Source organism: Leopardus geoffroyi, chromosome B2, assembly GCF_018350155.1.
Source record: "Leopardus geoffroyi isolate Oge1 chromosome B2, O.geoffroyi_Oge1_pat1.0, whole genome shotgun sequence".
Lineage (NCBI taxonomy): Eukaryota > Metazoa > Chordata > Mammalia > Carnivora > Felidae > Leopardus > Leopardus geoffroyi.
Window position 1 is genome coordinate 150,992,446 of NC_059332.1, and position 22,106 is coordinate 151,014,551.

The following is a 22,106-nucleotide window of genomic DNA, read 5'->3' on the forward strand; positions in this document are numbered from 1 at the left end:
CCTTCAAGACAGAGAAGGTCTCCATCACCGGGCGAGCTCCCTCAGGCCCTTCTGGGTCAGCGCCTTCTTAGAGGCAACTACTGTTCTGATTTCCATTATCCCGTGGTTCTGTGTTACTCTTACCTGGGCCAGAATTTCATATAAATGGAATAATGCACTGTATGCCCCCTTGTTTCTGTTTTGCTCATTATAATAGTTTTGAGATTCACCCTTATTGATTATCTATATTACCCATTTATTCTCTATACTTTGTATGCATAATTGCATATTGTATGCATACTCCACAGTTTGTGCACTTTCCACTTAATGGATATTTTATTTTTTATTTATTTATTTGTTATTTATTTATTTATTTATTTTATTTTTTTTTTTTTTCCACTTAATGGATATTTTAATTGCTTCCAGGTTGGGGTTCTTACAAATAAGGTGCCATATATGTTCTTATACGTTATTTTATGGATGTTTTATCCATTACTCTTGGGTATTTACCCAAGAGTAGATTTCTAAAGTGTTCCTATCATTTGCATTTGTGTGAGAGTCCCAGCCCTTGGCTTTGGATTTTTACTTTGAGCCAGTCTAGTGACACATAGTCCTAGACCATTTTTCAAGTGTTTATTGTTCAGTCACGTATCTTTGAAGTATCTATTCAAATATTTGCCCAATTTAATTCTTCATCTTTCTTTATTAATCTGTAGGCGTCCTTTATATAGCCTGAATCTTTGTCGGATGTATGCCTTAGGGACATTTTCTCACAGTCTGTGGCCTGGCCTTTTACTTTTTTCTTGGTGTGTTTTGGTGAGTATATGTTTTCAGTTTTAGTAGAGTCTAATTTACTACATATTTCTTCTGTACTTAAGGCTTTCTATATCGGACCTAAAAAGTGTCTAACCCAGTGTCACAAACACAGGCTCACGTATTTTCTTTAGATGCTTTATAGTGTTTAGCTTTTATGTTGAGATTTCGAAGTCTTTTCAAATAAATTGTTGTGTATGGTGTACTTTAGACTTTGTGTTTTTTTTTTTTTTTTTTTTTTTTTTTTTTTTTTTATTGGAGCGTAGATAGCCTGTCGTTCTAGAATCATTTGTTGAAAAGACTTTCCCTCTTTGAATTGCTTTGGTGCCTTGTTAAATATCAATTGAACATGTATTCTGGGGTCTATTTACGAAGTCTTTATTTTTTCCCATTATCGATTTAGCTATCTTGACTCCAGTCACATACTGTCTGGAGAGGCAGCTTTATAATGACCTTTAAAATGCAGCAATGTTAGTCCTCCAACTTTGTTCTTTCAAAAGAGTGCTTTGGATATTTCCGGTCTTTTGATTTTCCAAATACATTTTAGAATGAAAATGCCAATTTCCACAAGAGAGCATCTTAGGGATTTGTTGGAAATTATGTTGAAACCACAGACAGTCTGGGAAGAATGAACATTATAACATCACTGAGTCTTCTGGTCCATGAACATGGTACATCTCTCTCCACTTGTATTGGTTTCCTTTCATTTCCCTCAACAGTGCTTTTTCAATGTCTTGCACATCTTTTCATAAACTTATTTCATGTTTTTGATGTTATTGGAAATGCCTTTTAAAAATGGTCTTTTCTAGGGGCGCCTGGGTGGCGCAGTCGGTTAAGCGTCCGACTTCAGCCAGGTCACGATCTCGCGGTCTGTGAGTTCGAGCCCCGCGTCGGGCTCTGGGCTGATGGCTCAGAGCCTGGAGCCTGTTTCCAATTCTGTGTCTCCCTCTCTCTCTGCCCCTCCCCCGTTCATGCTCTGTCTCTCTCTGTCCCAAAAATAAATAAACGTTGAAAAAAAAAATTAAAAAATGGTCTTTTCTAGTTATTCCTTGCTACTACATAGACAGGTGATTTTTGCATATTGACATTGTATCTTGAGGGTTTGCTATATTCACTTATTAATTCTAGCAGTTTTTTCTTTGTAGATGTTTTAGATTCTTTTTGCGTACATAATTCTGTCATGTGTGATTAGAGAAAGTTCTACTACATTCCCCCCCCCCCCCCAATCTTTCTGTGTTTCTATTTCCTATCTTTAATACGTTGCCCAGGACACCCAGTATAATGACAAGTAGGAGTGTTGACACAATTTCCAATCTTAGAGTGAATGCATTAAGTCTTTTATCATTAAATCTGATGTTAGCTGTGCGTTTTTAAAATATATGCTTTTCCGGTGGCTCAGTTGGTTAAGTGTCCAACTTTTGGTTTCAGCTCAGGCCATGATCTCCCGGTTCATGAGTTCAAGCCCTGCATCAGGCTCTGCGCTGACAGGGCAGAGCCTGCTTGGCATTCTCTTGCTCCCTCTCTCTCTGCTCCTCCCCTGCTCACTCTCTCTGTCTCTCAAAATCAATAAGAAAACTTTAAAAAATTAAGAAAATAAAATATATATAGTTTTTATCAGATAGAGAAAGTTTTCTTCTAATACTAGTTTTCTGGGCGTTTTGCCATTTAGTGAATGAAGTAATTCACCTTAAAAATAACACCTAAGTTTTCTTTGCATAAAAATGGATAGTTTTATTGTAACTGAAAACATTTGCATTTAGGGTATAATGTTACTAAAGCATCTAAAGGAGTTACTGAGTATTATTTCTAGTATTTTCTTAAAAAATTTTTTTTAATGTTTATTTATTTTTGACAGAGAGAGAGAGATAGAGCATGAGTAGGGGAGGGAAAGAGAGGAGACACAGAATCCACAGCAGGCTCCAGGCTCCGAGCTGTCAGCCCAGAGCCCGACGCGGGGCTCGAACTCACAGACCGCGAGATCTTGACCTGAGCTGAAGTCGGACGCTCAACCGACTGAGCCACCCAGGCGCCCCTCTAATATTTTAAATAGTCCCTCAATTTTGAAAGACGCCTTATCCTTCTTTCTACATACACTCATATATTATTCCATTAGCTCCTCTGACCATCTCAGGAGGCAGTTAGACTGGTGTGATACCACGTGGCAAGCGATTCCATCATTTACATGACTTCCCTAAAGCCATGGGCCAGGTCGGACGAAGCAGTCTTGACTCTGTGTTTCTTCATATCTTATTCAGTCTTCTCTACTTCACATCATGCAACCTGCCATATTTTGAGGAGGATTGCCAGAGATTTAAGTAACGATGCTGACTTTGAAAATTAAATTTTCCTCATTGTCTCTTCCTTTATAGAACTAAATGAGAGTAAATGGAAAATAGAATCTGTCAGTATACACCGGATACGAATTAATGCAAATACAATAAGCAAGAGCCATTAGGGTAATGTATGGGCACACTTTCAATACCTGTAAATCGTTTCTGAAGAACCCTTACGGCGTTGGCTGCTGTTGAATAGCAAATGTATGTGATTCTTTAATATGAGGTGTGTCTGGGAAAACAGAATGTTCCAAGAGCAGATTATCATGTGGATAAAGGGACACAGGGTCCTTTACAAAGAACAACCATAACCATCCAACCACCTACCATCTGGGCATCACTCGCCCCCACGACACAAACAACGGAAACCCTGTTGTGGAGAATTTGGGACCTGGAGTGGCGTCCTTGCAAACTGTGCTGACAGCTAAGGGCGGAACAGAGGAAACTCAGAATCAAGAGGAGGACTGGAACCGCCTGTTGACCTGCTGGTGTTACAATTCTGCATCTGTGGTGGTGGGCACGCAATGGGCAACAGCTTCAATTATTTTGCTTTTTACTTTTTTTTTTCTTTTTTTTTTTTTTCAACGTTTATTTATTTTTGGGACAGAGAGAGACAGAGCATGAACGGGGGAGGGGCAGAGAGAGAGGGAGACACAGAATCGGAAACAGGCTCCAGGCTCTGAGCCATCAGCCCAGAGCCCGACGCGGGGCTCGAACTCCCGGACCGCGAGATCGTGACCTGGCTGAAGTCGGACGCTTAACCGACTGCGCCACCCAGGCGCCCCAATTATTTTGCTTTTTAGAAAGCTTCCCAGGATTCTGTGCCTGTCGAAAAGTAAGCAGCGAAACCCTAAATATTAACGTGAAACTCTTGGAAGGTGAGCTAGCCAAAACTTACTGCTGCAGCCTGCGTACCCATGAAGTATGGCCGAACCCAAAGGTCTCTTGTCTGTCTGTTTTTTGGAATGGATGTAATTTCTTTAAATGCATTTGGGGCATCATCATACTAAAATCAAGTGGGGCGTACCTGATGAGATCATTAATTAAGTGCTTTTTTTTCTTTAAGTTCAAAAATGTCCTGCAGCCATTTGTTATAATCTGACTTCCCTCTGGTCATCAGATTACTTGAACACATTTTCAGACACGTTACAAGTCACTGAAATCTATTGATGGTTTGGGAGATAAAATAATTTTAAAAGCTAACTAATTTTTTTTAATCCAACCAAATTTGCAGAGGTAGTTTTCTAAAAGCACAGAGTGGTTATACGACTGTAGAAATGAAAATATACAGAGACAAGTTGGCGTTGCACTCATGTTTCTACTTTAATATTTTCATGAAAAAGTACTGAGGCAGATTACCTCCAAAGTGCTGATCACTTCTGAGGAATCTGCTCGGCACGGGGTGCGTGGCCCAGGAGGCCACACATTAAGCCACACACATTGGCAAGCGCGTGGAGTCGGGCACAAATGCACCTGCGTGGAACCGCACAAGCATAGATGGAACGGATTGTGGAAGAGAGAGCGGTGCAGTCACCACAGTTATGTTGGGTCAAGTGGCTCACGGTATCAGCATGGTGTGCCACGAAGCCATGGCAAGAGGAGAGCCATCTAGAGTACCGAGAGCCAGTGGCCTGGATGAGAACGGACTCGACAAACTGAACGGAAGGCTGCTTGTTTGTGGAGGATGTTGAGCTTTGCCGGCATGACGGGTTGTATACGCCAGGCTGGAGGGTCGAGAGGCGTCTCCGTGGCCAGACACAGAAAGTGCTGGATGGAGGCGTGGCAGAAATTCCTATCAGTCACCTGAGGCTTCTTTACGTATCACTACTTGGAGGGTTAGGTAATTAGTAGGCTAATGTAAGGTGAACGTGGGCGTTAATGAAACTACTGGTTACAGAAAAATCTAGGATTTCCCCATTCTGATGCTTGAATATGTGATTGAAAAACTCTACGTGGATGGTATTGGAAGTATCTAAAGTTTCTTTGGGGCTGCGAGTCTAGTTCTTTGTGGGACCTCTTATCTTTGTGTCTCTGTGCCCGGTGGGTTCTGTAAACCTTGTGCTCAACGTTAATAATACTCCCAAGTTTGTGTAGAACCTGTCGCTTTGTCGGTGTTGTGCCATTCGGCCACATAGTCCTCCTGGGAGGCAGGATGGGCTGAAATGAGGATTAGATTTTTGCTAAAGTTGGTCAGACAAGAGGTGGAGGGGCTGAGGAAAGCTGGGGGCCTGACTCCTACTCCTGAACCTGACCTTTTCCCTAATGACATCATCCTGGCTCAGAACAGCCATCCCATCCTGTCCCATCGCCCCCACAGCTGCACTGGGAGTTTCCTATTCCCTTTCTTTCTTTCTTTCTCTCTCTCTCTCTCTCTCTCTCTCTCTTTCTTAACTTCATTTATTTTTAGAGGAAGAGAGAGAGAGCAGTGGAGAGGCAGAGAGAGAGAGAGAATTCCAAGCAGGCTCTGTGCTGACAGGATCGTCGGCACAGAGCCCGACCCAGGGCTCCAACTCATGAACCATGAGGTCATGACCTGAGCCGAAGTCGAGCCGACGTTGGATGCTTAACCCACTGTGCCACCCGGGCGCCCCTCCCTGGGCACCTCCTTTCCTAATGCTTTATGGGCCTCCCTCCACGTGTTTCCGGACCTTCCTTGAAACCTATTTCTGTGGGGCCCTTTTAAAGCCCTGCTTCTGTGTCTCAGTGTTTGAAAGTTTCTGGATTTGTGGTAAAATAGGCTTTGTTCCGTGTTTATCTCCACTTATAAGTGCTTCATGCCCTTTATGAACAAAGGGTGTCTGTGTCATCTCCCTGTGGCCCCAGCGTGAGCCGAGGTCAGGTCCCCTGGGGCTGGTGCTGCCTTAGGGAGGGAGAGCCACTTTCCAAAGCAGAAAGCGAGTTTCTGTTTAGCCTCTGTTCCCAGGGGTTGTCATCGGTTTGTCCAAAGGCCTTCTTCCTTCATCATGGCCCTTAGCAATGGAACACAGAACTGCATTTCTCCAACAAGTTTGAATTCCCCACATGGAGCCAGATTTACCAAATAAAATTGCTTAATTTAACATTTCTAACTGACCAGGATGTTTATGCAACAAACACGAAATTTCTTCTGACTCAGCTATAATATCTTCTATATTTTACAACGTTCTTGGCAAATTGTAAGAGATTGTTGACTTAATCTTACTTTGCTTGTGATGAACCTGCAAATATGAAATAAAATACTCCAAAGGGACATTTCGAGAATTTCCCAGAACCATTTCTATAGATACAGAATGTCCTTGGATGGAGCTTGAGAAGTGTCTTGTGCCCAAATAATCACACCATAAATTCTGTTCGCTAATAAAACTTCTGAAAAGGAACCAAGTGGACGCTCACAGTGAGCAGTGTGTTTTCCAGGGGTGCGTGCTGGGAATCCGCTCTCCTCCCAAGTGTGTGAGTCCTTGTAGTCACGGGCTAACTGCTCTGAGGGTTTCCTCTGAGAAGGTGAGGCTCTGCTCCACCTTCCCTAGTGGCTTCTCATGGTCTCAAGTGACTCACGGGCCACAAGTGCCAATCACTGCCCTTTTCTTCTTGCCAGTTTCCAAGTTGTGGTTGGAGCGAAAGCTTCCTTATGATGACCGTGTGAGCATGGATGGATTGTATTTACGGAGCTGTGTATTTGCTGAGCGAACTCTGGCGTATGCAGAAGAGGACAGAACTTACAGGGAACAGATTGAAATTTTAAAAGAACTGCGTGGTGGCGTTCTAAGAGATGCAGTGGCCGTGAGTTATTGGTGTGGATTAGACATGAATTACGTCTTTAGAAATCACCCGCATCGCGTGGGTCGCCTCGCCGGCACCTGGAACAGTGCCTGACGGGATCTTCAGCCAGGTGTGTCGGGTACTCCGATCGTTGGAGTGTTATTGTTGAAACGAAAACCAAATGCCCGATCCTAATGTTGGGCTATTTTAGGATCAGAACATTGTTGCTTAAAGGACTTAATTTACAGCCAAAAAACTCTGATTCTGGGTAACTGGAGCCACAGGGGATTTATTGGAAATACTTGGAGGCCTCGAAGAGTGGGAGTTGCACAGCCAAGTGTTCCCCAGGGTCCCGGAGTGGGTTCCTGTGGTCTGGCCAGTCCCGTGGAGACCTTCTACTGGCCTCCTCTGTGTTCACGTGCCAGGGACACGGCACCCAAGTAGGCGTGGCTGTGCCCGGGGGAGGAGTCTGCACCCTGGACTCGGGGCGGATCGGGCCGTTTCTGTACTTGGCCCAGAGCGCTTGCCGGTAGGACCTTCTGGGTCCCAGGGTTTCTGTACCGTGGACCAGAGCACTGGCTGTTGGGGACAGGAAGTGTGCTGTGCACCCAGAGACCAAGGTTTTCCTTCTCCCTCTTGCTCATGACTGTGACATTGGAATGATTTATGGCCTCTCTGATTATCCTACAAAATGTCCACCTGGACAGAGACGCTGATTGATGAAGCCGCAGTCGTGCTCATCCGGTTTCAGGAGTCTGCGTCCGGCCCAGGAGGCCACGGCAGGGAAAGCACTTTCCAGTGGGAACACAGAGGAGGGTCTGAAACGCAACATGTTAATGTTTTTTTCGAGGGGGTGCACGGAAATTCGTATGGTTTTTAACAAGTCTCCTAGCATTTGGCAATACAGTCGGTAAGGGACAAGTCACGAAATTCCACACATGAGGGTCCTCGTGTTGTAATTGGAATGGCCAGAGGAGCTGCAACCTGGGTCCTTCTCTCACTGTCGATACCAGAACCGCTTATCATCTAAAGAGCGGGTCCTAGGGGCACCTGGGTGGCTCAGTCGGTTAAGCGGCCGACTGCGGCTCAGGTCACGATCTCGCGGTCCCGGAGTTCGAGCCCCGTGTCGGGCTCTGTGCTGACCGCCTAGAGCCTGGAGCCTGTTTTCCGATTCTGTGTCTCCCTCTCTCTGACCCTCCCCCATTCATGCTCTGTCTCTCAGTCAAAAATAAATAAACGTTAAAAAAAATAAAAAGCAGGTCCTCGAGGGCCTGTTAGGTGCCAGGCCATCCCAGCTGACACTTGGGAAGCACGGTCCTCGTGCTCTGCTCGTGCATCTGACCTCTTTCATCCTCGTGGGGCCCCCTGAGTTGGGTGCTGGTCCCCCACGGCGTGTTCTTTCTCAGCTTCTCGGCGGTCCCACCTGCTCGACGTTACGTCGACAGTCGCAAAGTCCCTGTGAACTGCAGTCAGCTGGTTCCAAACAGACTAAAATGTGGTTTATGGAAAATCGCTTCATAAGCAGGAAAGTGCTATAAAGATTTTATACCCACTCAAGGCATTGTTCTCTCCGTTTCCTTCCTTTGGAGAAATGCGAAGGCAAAAGAATGCCATTACTCGATTCCACAGAGAAGCTCAGGCGGAGGACAGGTGTGCTCCCGGGGCTGTGGGCCTGGGGTCCCTCAGGGCAGCTCAGGGGGAGAGGGCCCACAGCCCTGGGGGGCCCGGAGCCGCCCCACCGTTAGCCACGTATGTGACCGGGGACACGGGGCTCTGTTCTCTGCGGTGATTCCGTGAGTGAGAGCCTGACCGGTCCCACCTCCGACACTTCTGTGATCGGCCTTGACCTCGAGCCTCCTGGGGTCAGGGGGTGAGTGGCCGGGTCTCCGCGTGTCCGCTCGAGGAGCCTCGGCTGAGTGGTCAGAGGCCACACACATTTGGAATTCTTTAAAATGGGGGAGGAGGGAGATTTAATTTGCCGGTGTTAATTTTTGCCCTTTTGTGTTTAGGCCGGAATTATCCAGAACAGGAGTGTTCGGAATATGCTGACTATTTCTAGATTGTATTTCAAACCGTGTGTGACTTTACAGCGAAGGATAAAGTGTTGGGCTCGAGTTCCTTACCCTCTGAGGATTATGGAGCAGACCGCACTCACCTTGTGGGGGTGCTGGAGTGCGGATAGCCCCGTGCAGTCGGCTTGCTTGCAGAGCTGTTCGTCCTCCACATCTTCATTTAAGTTCGGGGTAGTTAACCCCTGGTGTACGATATAGTGACTCAGCACCCGGGTCGCGCCTGCTGCCCACCTCCCTCTGGTGGCCGTCAGTATGTTCTCCGTAGTTGAGAGTCTGGTTCTTGGTTCTCCTGTCTCTCTCTCACCCCGTGGTCGTTCTCTTTGTGTCTTAAATTCTACATGTGAGGGAAATCATCTGATATTTGTCTTTCTCTGACTGACGTATTTTACGGAGCATAATACATTCTAACCCCATCCACGTTGTTACAAACGGAACGGAAAGATTCCATTCTTTTTTATGGCCGAGTAGTATTCCATTGTGCATATGTACCACATATTCCTTATCCGTTCATCCATCGATCGACACCTTGGGCTCTTTCCATCATTCGACGATTGTCGATAACACTGCTATAAACATCCAAGGGCATGTACCCCTTTGAACTCGTGTTTTGGTATTCTTTGCGTAAATACCTAGTAGTGTGGTTGCTGGATTGTAGGGTAGTTCTGTTTTTAACTTTTTTGAGGAACCTCCATACTGTTTTTCCAGATGGCTTATTTATTTATTTATAAATATTGAATTATTTTGAGAGAGAGAGAGAGAGAGTGTGTGTGCATGAGCAGGGGAGGGGCAGAGAGAGAGAGGGAGAGAGAGGGTATCCCAAGCAGGCTCCATACTGGCAGCCCAGAGCCCAATGTGGGGCTCAAACTCACAAACTGTGGGATCATGAGCCGAAATCCAGAGTCGAACGCTTTACCTACCGAGCCCCCCTGGTGCCCCCAGGAGGCATATTGAAGTCAGTGTCACACAGGGAGCGCGAGAACCGCGTCTGCCCGGAGGTCGGAGGGGTGCAGGCTGACAAACCGGTCAGACCTTGTGCTTCTGAGTTTGACGGGTCTGGATCTGAGCTCTGGGTCCGCCCCTTCCTAGCCGCGTGGCCGTCCCCAAGTGGCTTCTCCGTGCCTGTTTTCTCATCTGCCAAATGGCTGCCTGAGAAAGCCCATGAAACGAATTAGGGCAGGTCTAGCCCTTGGAAAACCCTACGAGCAGCTGCTTGTTACATGAGTGCTAGATGCCGCGAGATTGTGCCTCTGTCACCGTTAACAGCAAGCATTTTCCACAGTCACCGGTGCCATCGTGTGCTGTGGACACGCCCTGTGGCTGTCGCAGCCGTGTGGCCCCAGGCCCGTCGTCTGCCGAGACTGGGTCCCTCAGTGCTCGGACAAAAGCTGGGCTGGTGTACTTTGACGTCCTTTGCAAAGTTGGGGACAAAATTGAAAGAAGTAGAAACTAATTGATAATTATAGGTCCAGCACTGATTTGCAAAAAAAAAAAAAAAGAAAAGAAAAGAAAAGAAAGTTTGCAAATACTGACAAACGGCCTCAGTTTTTACAACCTGGACTGAAACCTGGGTGGGGGACCACAGGCCGATGCTGCCGTCCGGATTGCCGTGCACCCAGAGCCGCCCCTCCTTTAACAGGTGGCTGCCGGTCACCTGGGCCCACCGTGCCTCCCCGAGCCCTGCTGACTCGGCCCCCCTCCGACTGGCCAGCCTCTGTCCCTTCCTCCCCGGCTTCCTGCAGCCTTCCGGTCGCACCCGCGGGCCCCGCGAGGGACCCACTGCGCTCACGCCTCTGTCCTCTGTCCCCAGTGTCCTCCTGCGACCAGGAGCAGCAGTCGGCCCTGGAAGAGGCCAGGCAGCCCAAGAACGACAACGTGGTGATTCCGGAGTGCGCCCACGGCGGGCTCTACAAGCCGGTGCAGTGCCACCCGTCCACCGGCTACTGCTGGTGCGTCCTCGTGGACACCGGACGCCCCATCCCCGGCACGTCCACCAGGTAGCGCTGCGCCCGCGGGCCGGGAGGCGCGGGCGGGAGGCCAGGGAAGGCGCGCCTGCTGTGGGTGCCGCCGTCACGGGTGCCCGGCCCCAGACCTCGCTTTGCTGCCCGGACAGCGCCGTGGGGCTGCCGCGGACACGAATGGCTCCGGCCGTCGGCACCTGGAGCACACTGCCCCTCCGACGGCCCCCGGGAGCTGCCAGCGCGCAGCGGGGAGCGGTGACGCCTGAGGCTTCCGGGCCCCAATTATGGCCGGCTGCCGTTGGGGAGGCGGGCTCGGTGTCCAGCAGGACACCAGCAGGTGTCCACAGCGGCTTCCCCTGCTCTGCCTGTGGCACGGGGAGCCCCGCGTTTTCTAAGCCGAAAGAACCGATTGCCCCAAGTGGCTTTCTTTTTTCTGTGTGTTTTTTCCAAATGGCTTTCTTTAGCATAAAATCAAGACAGTGTGCTAAAGGCGAGCTCAGCAAGAGCTGTTCAAGGGTCTGAGGTGCAGACGCATCTATTCCCTCGTATCGTGTGTGAGTTTGAGCCAGGCGGTTTCGTCATCGCGCCCGAAGCGCACGAACTGCTCGTGGAATTGGGATAGACACGAGTGAAGATGTGTTTGCAGTCCTTTGTTACGTGAATTGAGTTTGAATTTTCGTAGACTGATAAGATAATTCACCAGTGTACAAAAATATTTCAAGTCATCCAATTCGGCCGCTGGTTTCGTATCTAGCACCTAGGCATGAGCGTCTTGATGCTTCTGGAATGATTTCCCCCAGTCTTTCAAGGGTGACCATGACACAGTTAGGGGAGGAAGGCGGCCGAAGGACAGGTGACCAGCTCGCAAACGTCTGGTCGACGTGCAGTGCGCCCACACCTGGTCCCCGTCCGGGACGAGCAGGGGTCAAATTGGAAGAACACAGTAGCATTCAAGCCGGTTCTTGGTGGCCAGCGAGTCACCCGTTCTGGCCACACGCCTCCTGTGCCCGCCCAGAGCAGACCCCCGCCCAGGCCTGCAGGCCGGCGAGTGGGGTTCGGCGACTACAACGGCTGCCGCAGGAGAGCGTCCACACAAGTGTGCCCTGCACGGCTTGAGAAGAACGTAAATCTGTTTAGGGTGTTGACGTGAGTGCTTTGTCTTGGTTCCCGTGCCCGTGTGTGTAGGGACTGTTTCCTAAAAACCTTTCTCAGGAAGCAGTATTTCTGCCTTTAGAACTCAGGCTTGTTCACTGTGCATTTAGGTTGGGGCCTTTGCTCCCCAGGCCAGGGCTTGTGCTGCTGCCCTGATGGCCCCTCGGCCACACCTCCAGAATCGGGGGCCAGGTTCGCCGGGAGAGGCTTTGTTCACACTGGCCAACGGAAATCCTTATGCTGTCAAAACCAGAACTGCTTGTATTGGCTCTGAGACGACCGGACCAGGGTTTATGGTGTCGTCCCTAGGGGACCTGTATGCATTTTTATCATAATCGGACAAGCAATATAGGAACCCCTCTTCCCTCCCGTCTGTCCTGATTTCTTTCTGCCCAGACTTTATCGTGGCTTCAAAAACTTCAGGGAAAAGAACATCAAGTTCTCATTTTCTCAGAATTTGCCTACAGAAGGGAGTACCTCCCTCTTAGAACTTTGACTTTCAAGAAACAGCATTAAATTAAACTCAGTGAGGAAGACCCTTTGGATGCCTGCATTTCTGTCTCATCCCTCCACCCGCCCGTACATCCGTGCATCTGTCCATCTGTCTATCCTCCGTCCGTGGACATAAGCAGTGAGGGGCTACGTTTACCTCAGGTGAGAATCACAGAGATGAAGAAAAGCTGCATTTCAGTTGACGCTATGATTTGGTGATGTCACTGATGACACAGGATCTCCCAGGTCTTTACTTTGACATCCGCGCTGTGTTGTCTTTACCCTTGAGTGGACTCTTCTCGTGGTCATAAGATGGCTGCAGGCATCCGGGCATCTCATCCAGACACCACAGTGCTCAGAGGATACACAGCCCATCTCTTTACCGGGAGTCCAAACAACCTTCCCTAAACGTTACCTAGCAAATTTAATTCATGGATTGTTGGCCAGAACTGGATCGCACGACCACGGGCAAGCCCATGACTGGCGTGAGAAATGCACCTGGTTTAGACTGATCTCTAGAGAGGCATGGATGTTGGGAAATCAAAACACCCACCTTAAGGGATATCTGATAAGCTGCAGGCCAGCCTCACCCACATCTACTACTGGCTGTACTGTGACTGGGCAGGAAGCCTGCAGAAAGTCCTCTTTCTGTCGCATCGATGCTGTTTTCTTCCGATTTTCTGAAACAAGCAGTTCCAGGGAGATACTTTGTAGTTTCGCTGTATATTTGTGTAGATGGTGCACGTTTTTTCCCCTCAGTTATCCTCTACATCTGCCGACGGGAAGAGTAATTTAAAGCTCCAAGACAGAGAGAAGGCATAGAAATAAAATGCGCCGTCGTTATAAGCCAGGTAGCTCCCTTTTCCTCGTCTCACCAGGCAAGGTAATGAAAACTCCCGATGTTGGGGCCGGGACAGCAGGCTGTTTGCCTGCCAGCGTGGAGAGCGGCTTCCGTCCAGCACAGAATTTCTGGTTCGGATGATCACCGGGGCAGAAACGGGTTGGGCCACGCGCCGACGTGCCTCTTGGTTCTCCTGCCTTTTGGTGTCAGAACTGGCATCTTGGCTGTAGAGTGGTGATTCCCTGTGGGCCGGGCCCAGGCGCCCTGCGTGGTCCAGTGGGATCTCGGAGGAGAGGGGCGGGTTCCAGCCGGCCCCTGCTTCGTAGTGGGGAGAGCTGAGTGGGCCATCCGATTATCCGACTAAGCGTGGATCGGGCTGGTGGCCAGCTTCTACGTTAGCTCCCAGAGCACAGCCATCTCTCTTTCACTTTCCTGATGGCCGATGAAGCGTTCACCCATCTGCCATTAGACTTCAGGTTGTTCTTTTCTTCTTCTTCTTTTTTTTTTTAAATATTTATTTATTTGGGGGAGACAGAGTGCAAGCATGGGAGGGGCAGAGAGAGGGAGACACAGAACCCGAAGCAGGCTCCGGGCTCTGGGCTGTCAGCACAGAACCTGACGTGGGGCTCGAACTCACAAAGCGTAGGATCGTGACCTGAGCCAACGTTGGACGCTTGCCTGGCTGAGCCACCCAAGGGCCCCAGACTTCAGGCTGTCCTTACCTCGCAGTAGGGCAGCCCCCCCATTCCCAACCCCAGAGCCCGACTCTGTCACTGGCCAAGTGCACGCGAAATCACCCTTCTCCCCAGCGGACAGCCTGGTATCTGACGGGCAAACAGACAGTCGAGAGATGCTCATTTTTACTTCGCACAAGTGAGCTAAACGCTATTGAAAAGAACGTGAGGGGCGTAAACACTGAATGTGAGATTTGTTTTTACTGGAGACCTCAAAGGCATTAATTCTGTTCCTTGAGATCGCCATTTCCGCGAGTTACGGTGTGTCACCATCCTCTTCAAAGAGGCAGAATGCTGTCATGTAAACGTACATTTTTGAATCCACACGTGTAGGATTCCGAAGAGCTCTCAGCCGGAAGGACGAGCGTGGCTGACTTCCAGGCCGCTTCAAAGAAAGGCTCGGAGCGGGGGACTGCCACGCAGAGTCCACGTCATGGGTTAGCTTCTGACCCCACAGAGCGGCCCGCGGCTGTCCCCGAGGGGCACCCCCCGATACTCCTGCAAACAGGACGTGCCCTCAGTGGCCGGGCACTCGACTGTCCACCGGGAGTTCCGTCCCCAGCTCCCACCTGTCCCGTCAGCAGCGGGGGCACTTGCTCGGCTCCTCCCACGGCCGTCAGCTGTGATGGTGTCAGTTCTCACACGGGCACCGGCTCCAACCTGTTCCAGCCCGCGGACGCGGACCGGGGCCTGCGATAGAGACCGCGAGTCCTGCAAACGTCACCCGTGAGAACGGGAGCTTAGCAGCAGTCCCTCCGACCGCTGGCTTCTTTCGCTCGCTCTCTCTGGGTGCATTTTGGCTCCCCTGTGCCCGCTGCGGTTCCAGTGTGGGGGCCACCCTGCTTGAGGCGGGTCCCCTCGCCTGTGCTCACAGTCTCGTGACTGCGGGCCCGCTGCCGCCGACGCCGAACCCCACTGCGTTCCAGGCGAGTGTGAACGTGACAGCTTAGCTGTGCGCCTGAGTGCGTGGGGACGCTTCAGGTTCAAAATCAGCGTTTTGAAAAGTCTGTTTCGTTTGTGTGAGCGGGTGTTGACTTCTGTGGCATCAAAGAGACTTTTCGGGTGGGAGGTGGGGGCTCGGTTCCCCCTGGCGCTCGCTTCCGGCCGCAGCGGGTCGTCCCCCCGCCCCGGACTGGGCACCGGGAGACGCTTGAGTTTCTTTGGTTCCCTGTGGCGGGGAAACAAAACAGCGAAGAGAAAGAGGAACCGGAAGTGAGTGACCTGTAAGAAGGAAACGTGGTGCCCCGCCCCTGCCTCCCGGAGCGAGGAAGGAGACCACGGCAGAATGGACGGTGGAGCCTCGATCACTTCCCTGAAAGTCAGCAGGGTTCAGTCCGGAACATTCCACCTACGTCCCCTCCCCCGCCTCACACCGTCCAAGACCCTTTCCGGACCCGGCTGACCGCGTGGGTGCTCAGGGAGGCAGGTCCCGCAGGTAGCGGCCCCGCTGCACGGGGGCCGTCCTCCCTGCGGCCTGGGTCTCCGCTGCCGGGGCTCCCACACACGTTCCGGAGGAGCCGTCGGGAGGCCCTCGGGGGGCCAGTGCCGGCTGCCGGCCTGGCATCAGAGCCCTCAGCAGAGGTGCCCGGGGGCCCGTCAGTGCTAGAGCCCCCGCTGCACCTGCTCTCCTGAGGGGGGCGGCAGCGGCAGCCACGGCGTCTGCTCCACGCGGCCCCCACCCACCTGTCCGTTCTCCGCGCTTTTCTGTCCACTTGATGGGGGCCGGGCGTAGTGTTTTCTTTCTCCTTCCCTCCCTCCCTCCCTCCCCCCTCCCTCCCTTCCTTCCTTCCTCCCTTACTCTCCTCCCTCCTTCCCTTCCTCCCTCCCTCCCTCCCCCCTCCCTCCCTTCCTTCCTCCCTCCCTTACTCTCCTCCCTCCTTCCCTTCCTCCCTCCCTCCCTCCCCCCTCCCTCCCTTCCTTCCTCCCTCCCTTACTCTCCTCCCTCCTTCCCTTCCTCCCTCCCTCCCTCCCCCCTCCCTCCCTTCCTTCCTCCCTCCCTCCCTCCCTTACTTCCCTCCCTCCTTCCCTTCCTTCCTTTCTCCCTCCCTTCCTTCCTTCCTTCCTCCCTCCCTCCCCCCTCCCTCCCTTCCTTCCTTCCTCCCTCCCTCCCTCCCTCCCTTACTTCCCTCCCTCCTTCCCTTCCTTCCTTTCTCCCTCCCTTCCTTCCTTCCTTCCTCCCTCCCTCCCCCCCCTCCCTCCCTTCCTTCCTTCCTCCCTCCCTCCCTCCCTCCCTTACTTCCCTCCCTCCTTCCCTTCCTTCCTTTCTCCCTCCCTTCCTTCCTTCCTTCCTCCCTCCCTCCCCCCCCCTCCCTCCCTTCCTTCCTTCCTCCCTCCCTCCCTCCCTCCCTTACTTCCCTCCCTCCTTCCCTTCCTCCCTTTCTCCCTCCCTTCCTTCCTTCCTTCCTCCCTCCCTCCCCCCTCCCTCCCTTCCTTCCTCCCTCCCTCCCTCCCTTTCTTCCTCCCTCCCTCCCTCCCTCCCTTCCTCCCTTCCTTCCTTCCTTCCTTCCTTCCTTCCTTCCTCCCTCCCCCCTCCCTCCCTTCCTCCCTCCCTCCCTTACTTCCCTCCCTCCTTCCCTTCCTTCCTTTCTCCCTCCCTTCCTTCCTTCCTCCCTCCCTCCCCCCCCTCCCTCCCTTCCTTCCTTCCTCCCTCCCTCCCTCCCTCCCTTACTTCCCTCCCTCCTTCCCTTCCTTCCTTTCTCCCTCCCTTCCTTCCTTCCTTCCTCCCTCCCTCCCCCCCCCTCCCTTCCTTCCTTCCTCCCTCCCTCCCTCCCTCCCTTACTTCCCTCCCTCCTTCCCTTCCTTCCTTTCTCCCTCCCTTCCTTCCTTCCTTCCTCCCTCCCTCCCCCCCCTCCCTCCCTTCCTTCCTTCCTCCCTCCCTCCCTCCCTCCCTTACTTCCCTCCCTCCTTCCCTTCCTCCCTTTCTCCCTCCCTTCCTTCCTCCCTCCCTCCCCCCTCCCTCCCTTCCTTCCTCCCTCCCTCCCTCCCTTTCTTCCTCCCTCCCTCCCTCCCTCCCTTCCTCCCTTCCTTCCTTCCTTCCTTCCTTCCTTCCTCCCTCCCCCCTCCCTCCCTTCCTTCCTCCCTCCCTTACTCTCCTCCCTCCTTCCCTTCCTCCCTCCCTCCCTCCCCCCTCCCTCCCTTCCTTCCTTCCTTCCTCCCTCCCTTACTTCCCTCCCTCCTTCCCTTCCTTCCTTTCTCCCTCCCTTCCTTCCTTCCTTCCTCCCTCCCTCCCCCCTCCCTCCCTTCCTTCCTTCCTCCCTCCCTCCCTTACTTCCCTCCCTCCTTCCCTTCCTTCCTTTCTCCCTCCCTTCCTTCCTTCCTTCCTCCCTCCCTCCCCCCTCCCTCCCTTCCTTCCTTCCTCCCTCCCTCCCTTACTTCCCTCCCTCCTTCCCTTCCTTCCTTTCTCCCTCCCTTCCTTCCTTCCTTCCTCCCTCCCTCCCCCCTCCCTCCCTTCCTTCCTCCCTCCCTCCCTCCCTCCCTTACTTCCCTCCCTCTTTCCCTTCCTTCCTTTCTCCCTCCCCTCCTTCCCTTCCTTCCTTTCTCCCTCCCTTCCTTCCTTCCTCCCTCCCTCCCCCCCCTCCCTCCCTTCCTTCCTTCCTCCCTCCCTCCCTCCCTCCCTTACTTCCCTCCCTCCTTCCCTTCCTTCCTTTCTCCCTCCCTTCCTTCCTTCCTTCCTCCCTCCCTCCCCCCCCTCCCTCCCTTCCTTCCTTCCTCCCTCCCTCCCTCCCTCCCTTACTTCCCTCCCTCCTTCCCTTCCTTCCTTTCTCCCTCCCTTCCTTCCTTCCTTCCTCCCTCCCTCCCCCCCCTCCCTCCCTTCCTTCCTTCCTCCCTCCCTCCCTCCCTTACTTCCCTCCCTCCTTCCCTTCCTCCCTTTCTCCCTCCCTTCCTTCCTTCCTTCCTCCCTCCCTCCCCCCTCCCTCCCTTCCTTCCTCCCTCCCTCCCTCCCTTTCTTCCTCCCTCCCTCCCTCCCTCCCTTCCTCCCTTCCTTCCTTCCTTCCTTCCTTCCTCCCTCCCCCCTCCCTCCCTTCCTTCCTCCCTCCCTTACTCTCCTCCCTCCTTCCCTTCCTCCCTCCCTCCCTCCCCCCTCCCTCCCTTCCTTCCTTCCTCCCTCCCTCCCTTACTTCCCTCCCTCCTTCCCTTCCTTCCTTTCTCCCTCCCTTCCTTCCTTCCTTCCTCCCTCCCTCCCCCCTCCCTCCCTTCCTTCCTCCCTCCCTCCCTCCCTCCCTTACTTCCCTCCCTCTTTCCCTTCCTTCCTTTCTCCCTCCCTCCTTCCCTTCCTTCCTTTCTCCCTCCCTTCCTTCCTTCCTCCCTCCCTCCCCCCCTCCCTCCCTTCCTTCCTTCCTCCCTCCCTCCCTCCCTCCCTTACTTCCCTCCCTCCTTCCCTTCCTTCCTTTCTCCCTCCCTTCCTTCCTTCCTTCCTCCCTCCCTCCCCCCCTCCCTCCCTTCCTTCCTTCCTCCCTCCCTCCCTCCCTCCCTTACTTCCCTCCCTCCTTCCCTTCCTTCCTTTCTCCCTCCCTTCCTTCCTTCCTTCCTCCCTCCCTCCCCCCCTCCCTCCCTCCCTCCCTCCCTCCCTTACTTCCCTCCCTCCTTCCCTTCCTCCCTTTCTCCCTCCCTTCCTTCCTTCCTTCCTTCCTCCCTCCCTCCCCCCTCCCTCCCTTCCTTCCTCCCTCCCTCCCTCCCTTTCTTCCTCCCTCCCTCCCTCCCTTCCTCCCTTCCTTCCTTCCTTCCTTCCTTCCTTCCTTCCTCCCTCCCTTCCTTCCTCCCTCCCTTACTCTCCTCCCTCCTTCCCTTCCTCCCTCCCTCCCTCCCCCCTCCCTCCCTTCCTTCCTTCCTCCCTCCCTCCCTTACTTCCCTCCCTCCTTCCCTTCCTTCCTTTCTCCCTCCCTTCCTTCCTTCCTTCCTCCCTCCCTCCCCCCTCCCTCCCTTCCTTCCTTCCTCCCTCCCTCCCTTACTTCCCTCCCTCCTTCCCTTCCTTCCTTTCTCCCTCCCTTCCTTCCTTCCTTCCTCCCTCCCTCCCCCCTCCCTCCCTTCCTCCCTTCCTCCCTCCCTCCCTTACTTCCCTCCCTCCTTCCCTTCCTTCCTTTCTCCCTCCCTTCCTTCCTTCCTTCCTCCCTCCCTCCCCCCTCCCTCCCTTCCTTCCTCCCTCCCTCCCTCCCTCCCTTACTTCCCTCCCTCTTTCCCTTCCTTCCTTTCTCCCTCCCCTCCTTCCCTTCCTCCCTCCCTCCCTGCCTCCCTTCCTTCCTTCCTCCTTCCCTTCCTTCCTCCCTCCCTGCCTCCCTCCTTCCTCCCTCCGTCTCTCCTTCCTCCCTCTGTCTCTCCTTCCTCCCTCCCTCCCTCCCTCCCTCCCTCCCTCCCTTCCTTCCTCCTTCCCTTCCTTCCTCCCTCCCTGCCTCCCTCCTTCCTCCCTCCGTCTCTCCTTCCTTCCTTCCTTCCTTCCTTCCTTCCTTCCTTCCTTCCCTTTCCTTCTCTTCTTTCCTTCCTTTTTCCTTCCTTCCTTAACACAGGGACAACCTGTAGTAGCTTCATAAATTGGATTAAGATTTAGTTGGCCTCTCAGATATAAATAAAAAATTCGGAGGTTCTTTCGAGAGTTTGCATTCTCTCCTGGGACCACAGCCACTGCCCCCACCTGCCCCCGGCCCCTCCCCCTCTGAACCGTAACAAATCCCGGAAGAGATGGGGTTGGTGTTCGGCAGCCGCTGTGTAAGATTTGTCCCAGAAACTGGACGGAGAGGTGGAGTCTTGTGCAATGTGCTCCTTCCTCCCGTCTGTGAAAACTAAACTTCAGTCAGTTGTCACAGAGGTCACGGAAAGTCCTCAGTCCTGAGAAGTGGACACCACAGATGCGCTGCGGCCCAAGGACGGGGGCCGTCGCACAACTGCCTGGGAAACAGAGGAGAGCACCGCCTTCTGAGTCTGAACCCGCTTCCCCTTCCGTTCCCTCACAGGTACGAGCAGCCAAAATGTGACAACACAGCCCGGGCTCACCCGACCCGAACAAGGGACTTGTACAAGGACCGTCCACTGCAAGGTAAGTGCTACAGAGGCGTGGTGGGCACGCCTCCCCCAGCACTTGAGTTTTCTCGAAACTTCAGGATGAGAAGGAATCTCTCCTGCTCTGTCCCAAGTGGGCACCTGCGGGGCGGGGCTCACACGGGCACCTGCCCAGGTCAGCACCTGTGGCCGGCAAGGCCGGAAGTGCCGAGCCTGAGACCCGGCCTTTCCGAGAAGCGAACGGCGTCTCTAAAATCAGAACTTCTAAACCAAAAGGATCCTTTGTTTTACCTAAAAGAAAGTAGTAAGTCAAATGTCATGTTCTGACATTCCTTTAGAATGGAATCAACTGTTCAAGGAGCTGAAGTTTAGGTTTTAGTAAAACATGAGCTCGATCTCTGTATCAAGTATGTTTAGTCGCAAAGAACCGTTTCGAATTAAACAGAGGTGGTGAGTTAAACGTTATAATTATTGAAAATACATTCATGAAAAGGCGGTGTCTTTCAGCAAAGAGCACGTAAGTGTTGGTGATACAGCAAAAATGATTCCTTCGACAGGTACACCTGAAGCCTTTCGTGGGGGCCGCGTCTCCCCCGGAGTTTGCGGGGGATTAGGGGAGAGGGCCGCGTGCCGGCCGGCGGGGTCTCGGCGGCCGGGCGCATGTCATGAGATCAAGGAGTTCAGAGACGAAGCTCTGACATCGTGTGGTGCTTCAAAGCCAGTTCTGTTTTATTTCATTGGGGTCTTCTTTTCTTCTTCTAAGTATCTCCAGATTGTGTTTCACCAATGCCTCAGAGACCGTGAAAACCCTTCTCTAATGTCCTTTAGCTCAGAGCACGTTTGATCTTGGCCTTACACAAAGTCCGTAAAAATTCCGCTTAGAAGATGCGGTTCTTGTGTTGTTTGTCCTAGTATCAGGGAAGAGGGCTTTAAACTCTGACCCGCAAAGATGTTTTCCTGTTTATGAATAAAGAGAGAAAAGACTGGCGCATCACCGAGACGCGTCTGTTACCCAGCCAGCACTGGGAACCAAAGTTCCTAAGACAGAGGAAGGAGAGGAGCAGCTTCCTCCGTGAGAACAGCTCTGCCCGTCGCCCTCGCTTCTCCTGAGACGTCCGCGTGGGGGGCTGTCCCCCAGCTCCCACCGCTGTCTTTTGACACAGGTCCAAGTAGCCTGTGGGAGACATGGTTTTTATCACACGGCGTCTGTCTCTGGGAGTGGTCTGCCTGCTTTGTGTCTCTGGGATCAGGCTCCCGCGTCTTGGGAGGGGGAGGGAGGGAGGGAGGGCATAGAGGTGCAGCCGCAAACACCCACGCAGATTGCCAGTTAAGCACCTTGTGCATACATGATGTCTTACCCTTACGAGGAGCTCAGTGAATTGCCCAATCGCACGCGCCCTCATGTTCTCAGACCGGAGGGCCTTCTCTCCCTCCGTCGTCGGGCGCAATCTTTTGCCCTCCGTGGTGGACAAGACTGTTCCTCACAGGAAACAGTGAACCTAGCAGGCTCTCGGTGCACGGAGAGCCCTCGCTGTGTTCAGCTGGTCTCAATGCTGTCTCATAAACGTCAAGCAGATTGTTTGACTTTGGCTCTGAGGGTCCAAGACGCTTACCTTTTCCTTATTCGATAATATGGAACTGCACTACCTCTAACTAGAGCGTGTGTGGTTTCGACCGGGTTCGTGATTCAAGACGGGAGTGGTTGTTTGTCTCGTGCAAGCAGCTGAGGGTCCAGTTGAGAAGCACGCAGATGTCTCACTGGCTGGTGCGGCCGTCACGGCACCTTCGGGAGTGTCAGGGAACACGTTGCGAGGAGGCGTCCTCGCAGCTGGACGGCCTGTCCCCTCGGCTGGGTTATCGGGCTGTCACCCAGAGATCCCCCTCCTCGCTCATACCTTAAAGAAAAACCAGCCTCCAGACACACAGGCCACTGTATGCAAACCGTGTAACATTCTGCTTAGTACCGCTCATGACCACTTAATCATTTTGATTTTTTGGAGACA

General features: G+C 52.8%; 1 protein-coding gene across 5 annotated transcripts in view; it reads left to right on the plus strand.

Annotated features, from left to right (window-relative positions):
- SMOC2 (SPARC related modular calcium binding 2) overlaps positions 1–22,106 on the plus strand; it is a 173,660-nt gene that overhangs the window by 109,511 nt on the left and 42,043 nt on the right. For all 5 annotated transcript variants that reach the window (XM_045500327.1, XM_045500324.1, XM_045500326.1 and 2 more), the window contains 2 exons: positions 10,743–10,929; positions 20,058–20,140. In XM_045500327.1, the coding sequence (XP_045356283.1) occupies positions 10,743–10,929; positions 20,058–20,140 (270 nt within the window). The remainder of the gene's footprint in view (positions 1–10,742; positions 10,930–20,057; positions 20,141–22,106) is intronic.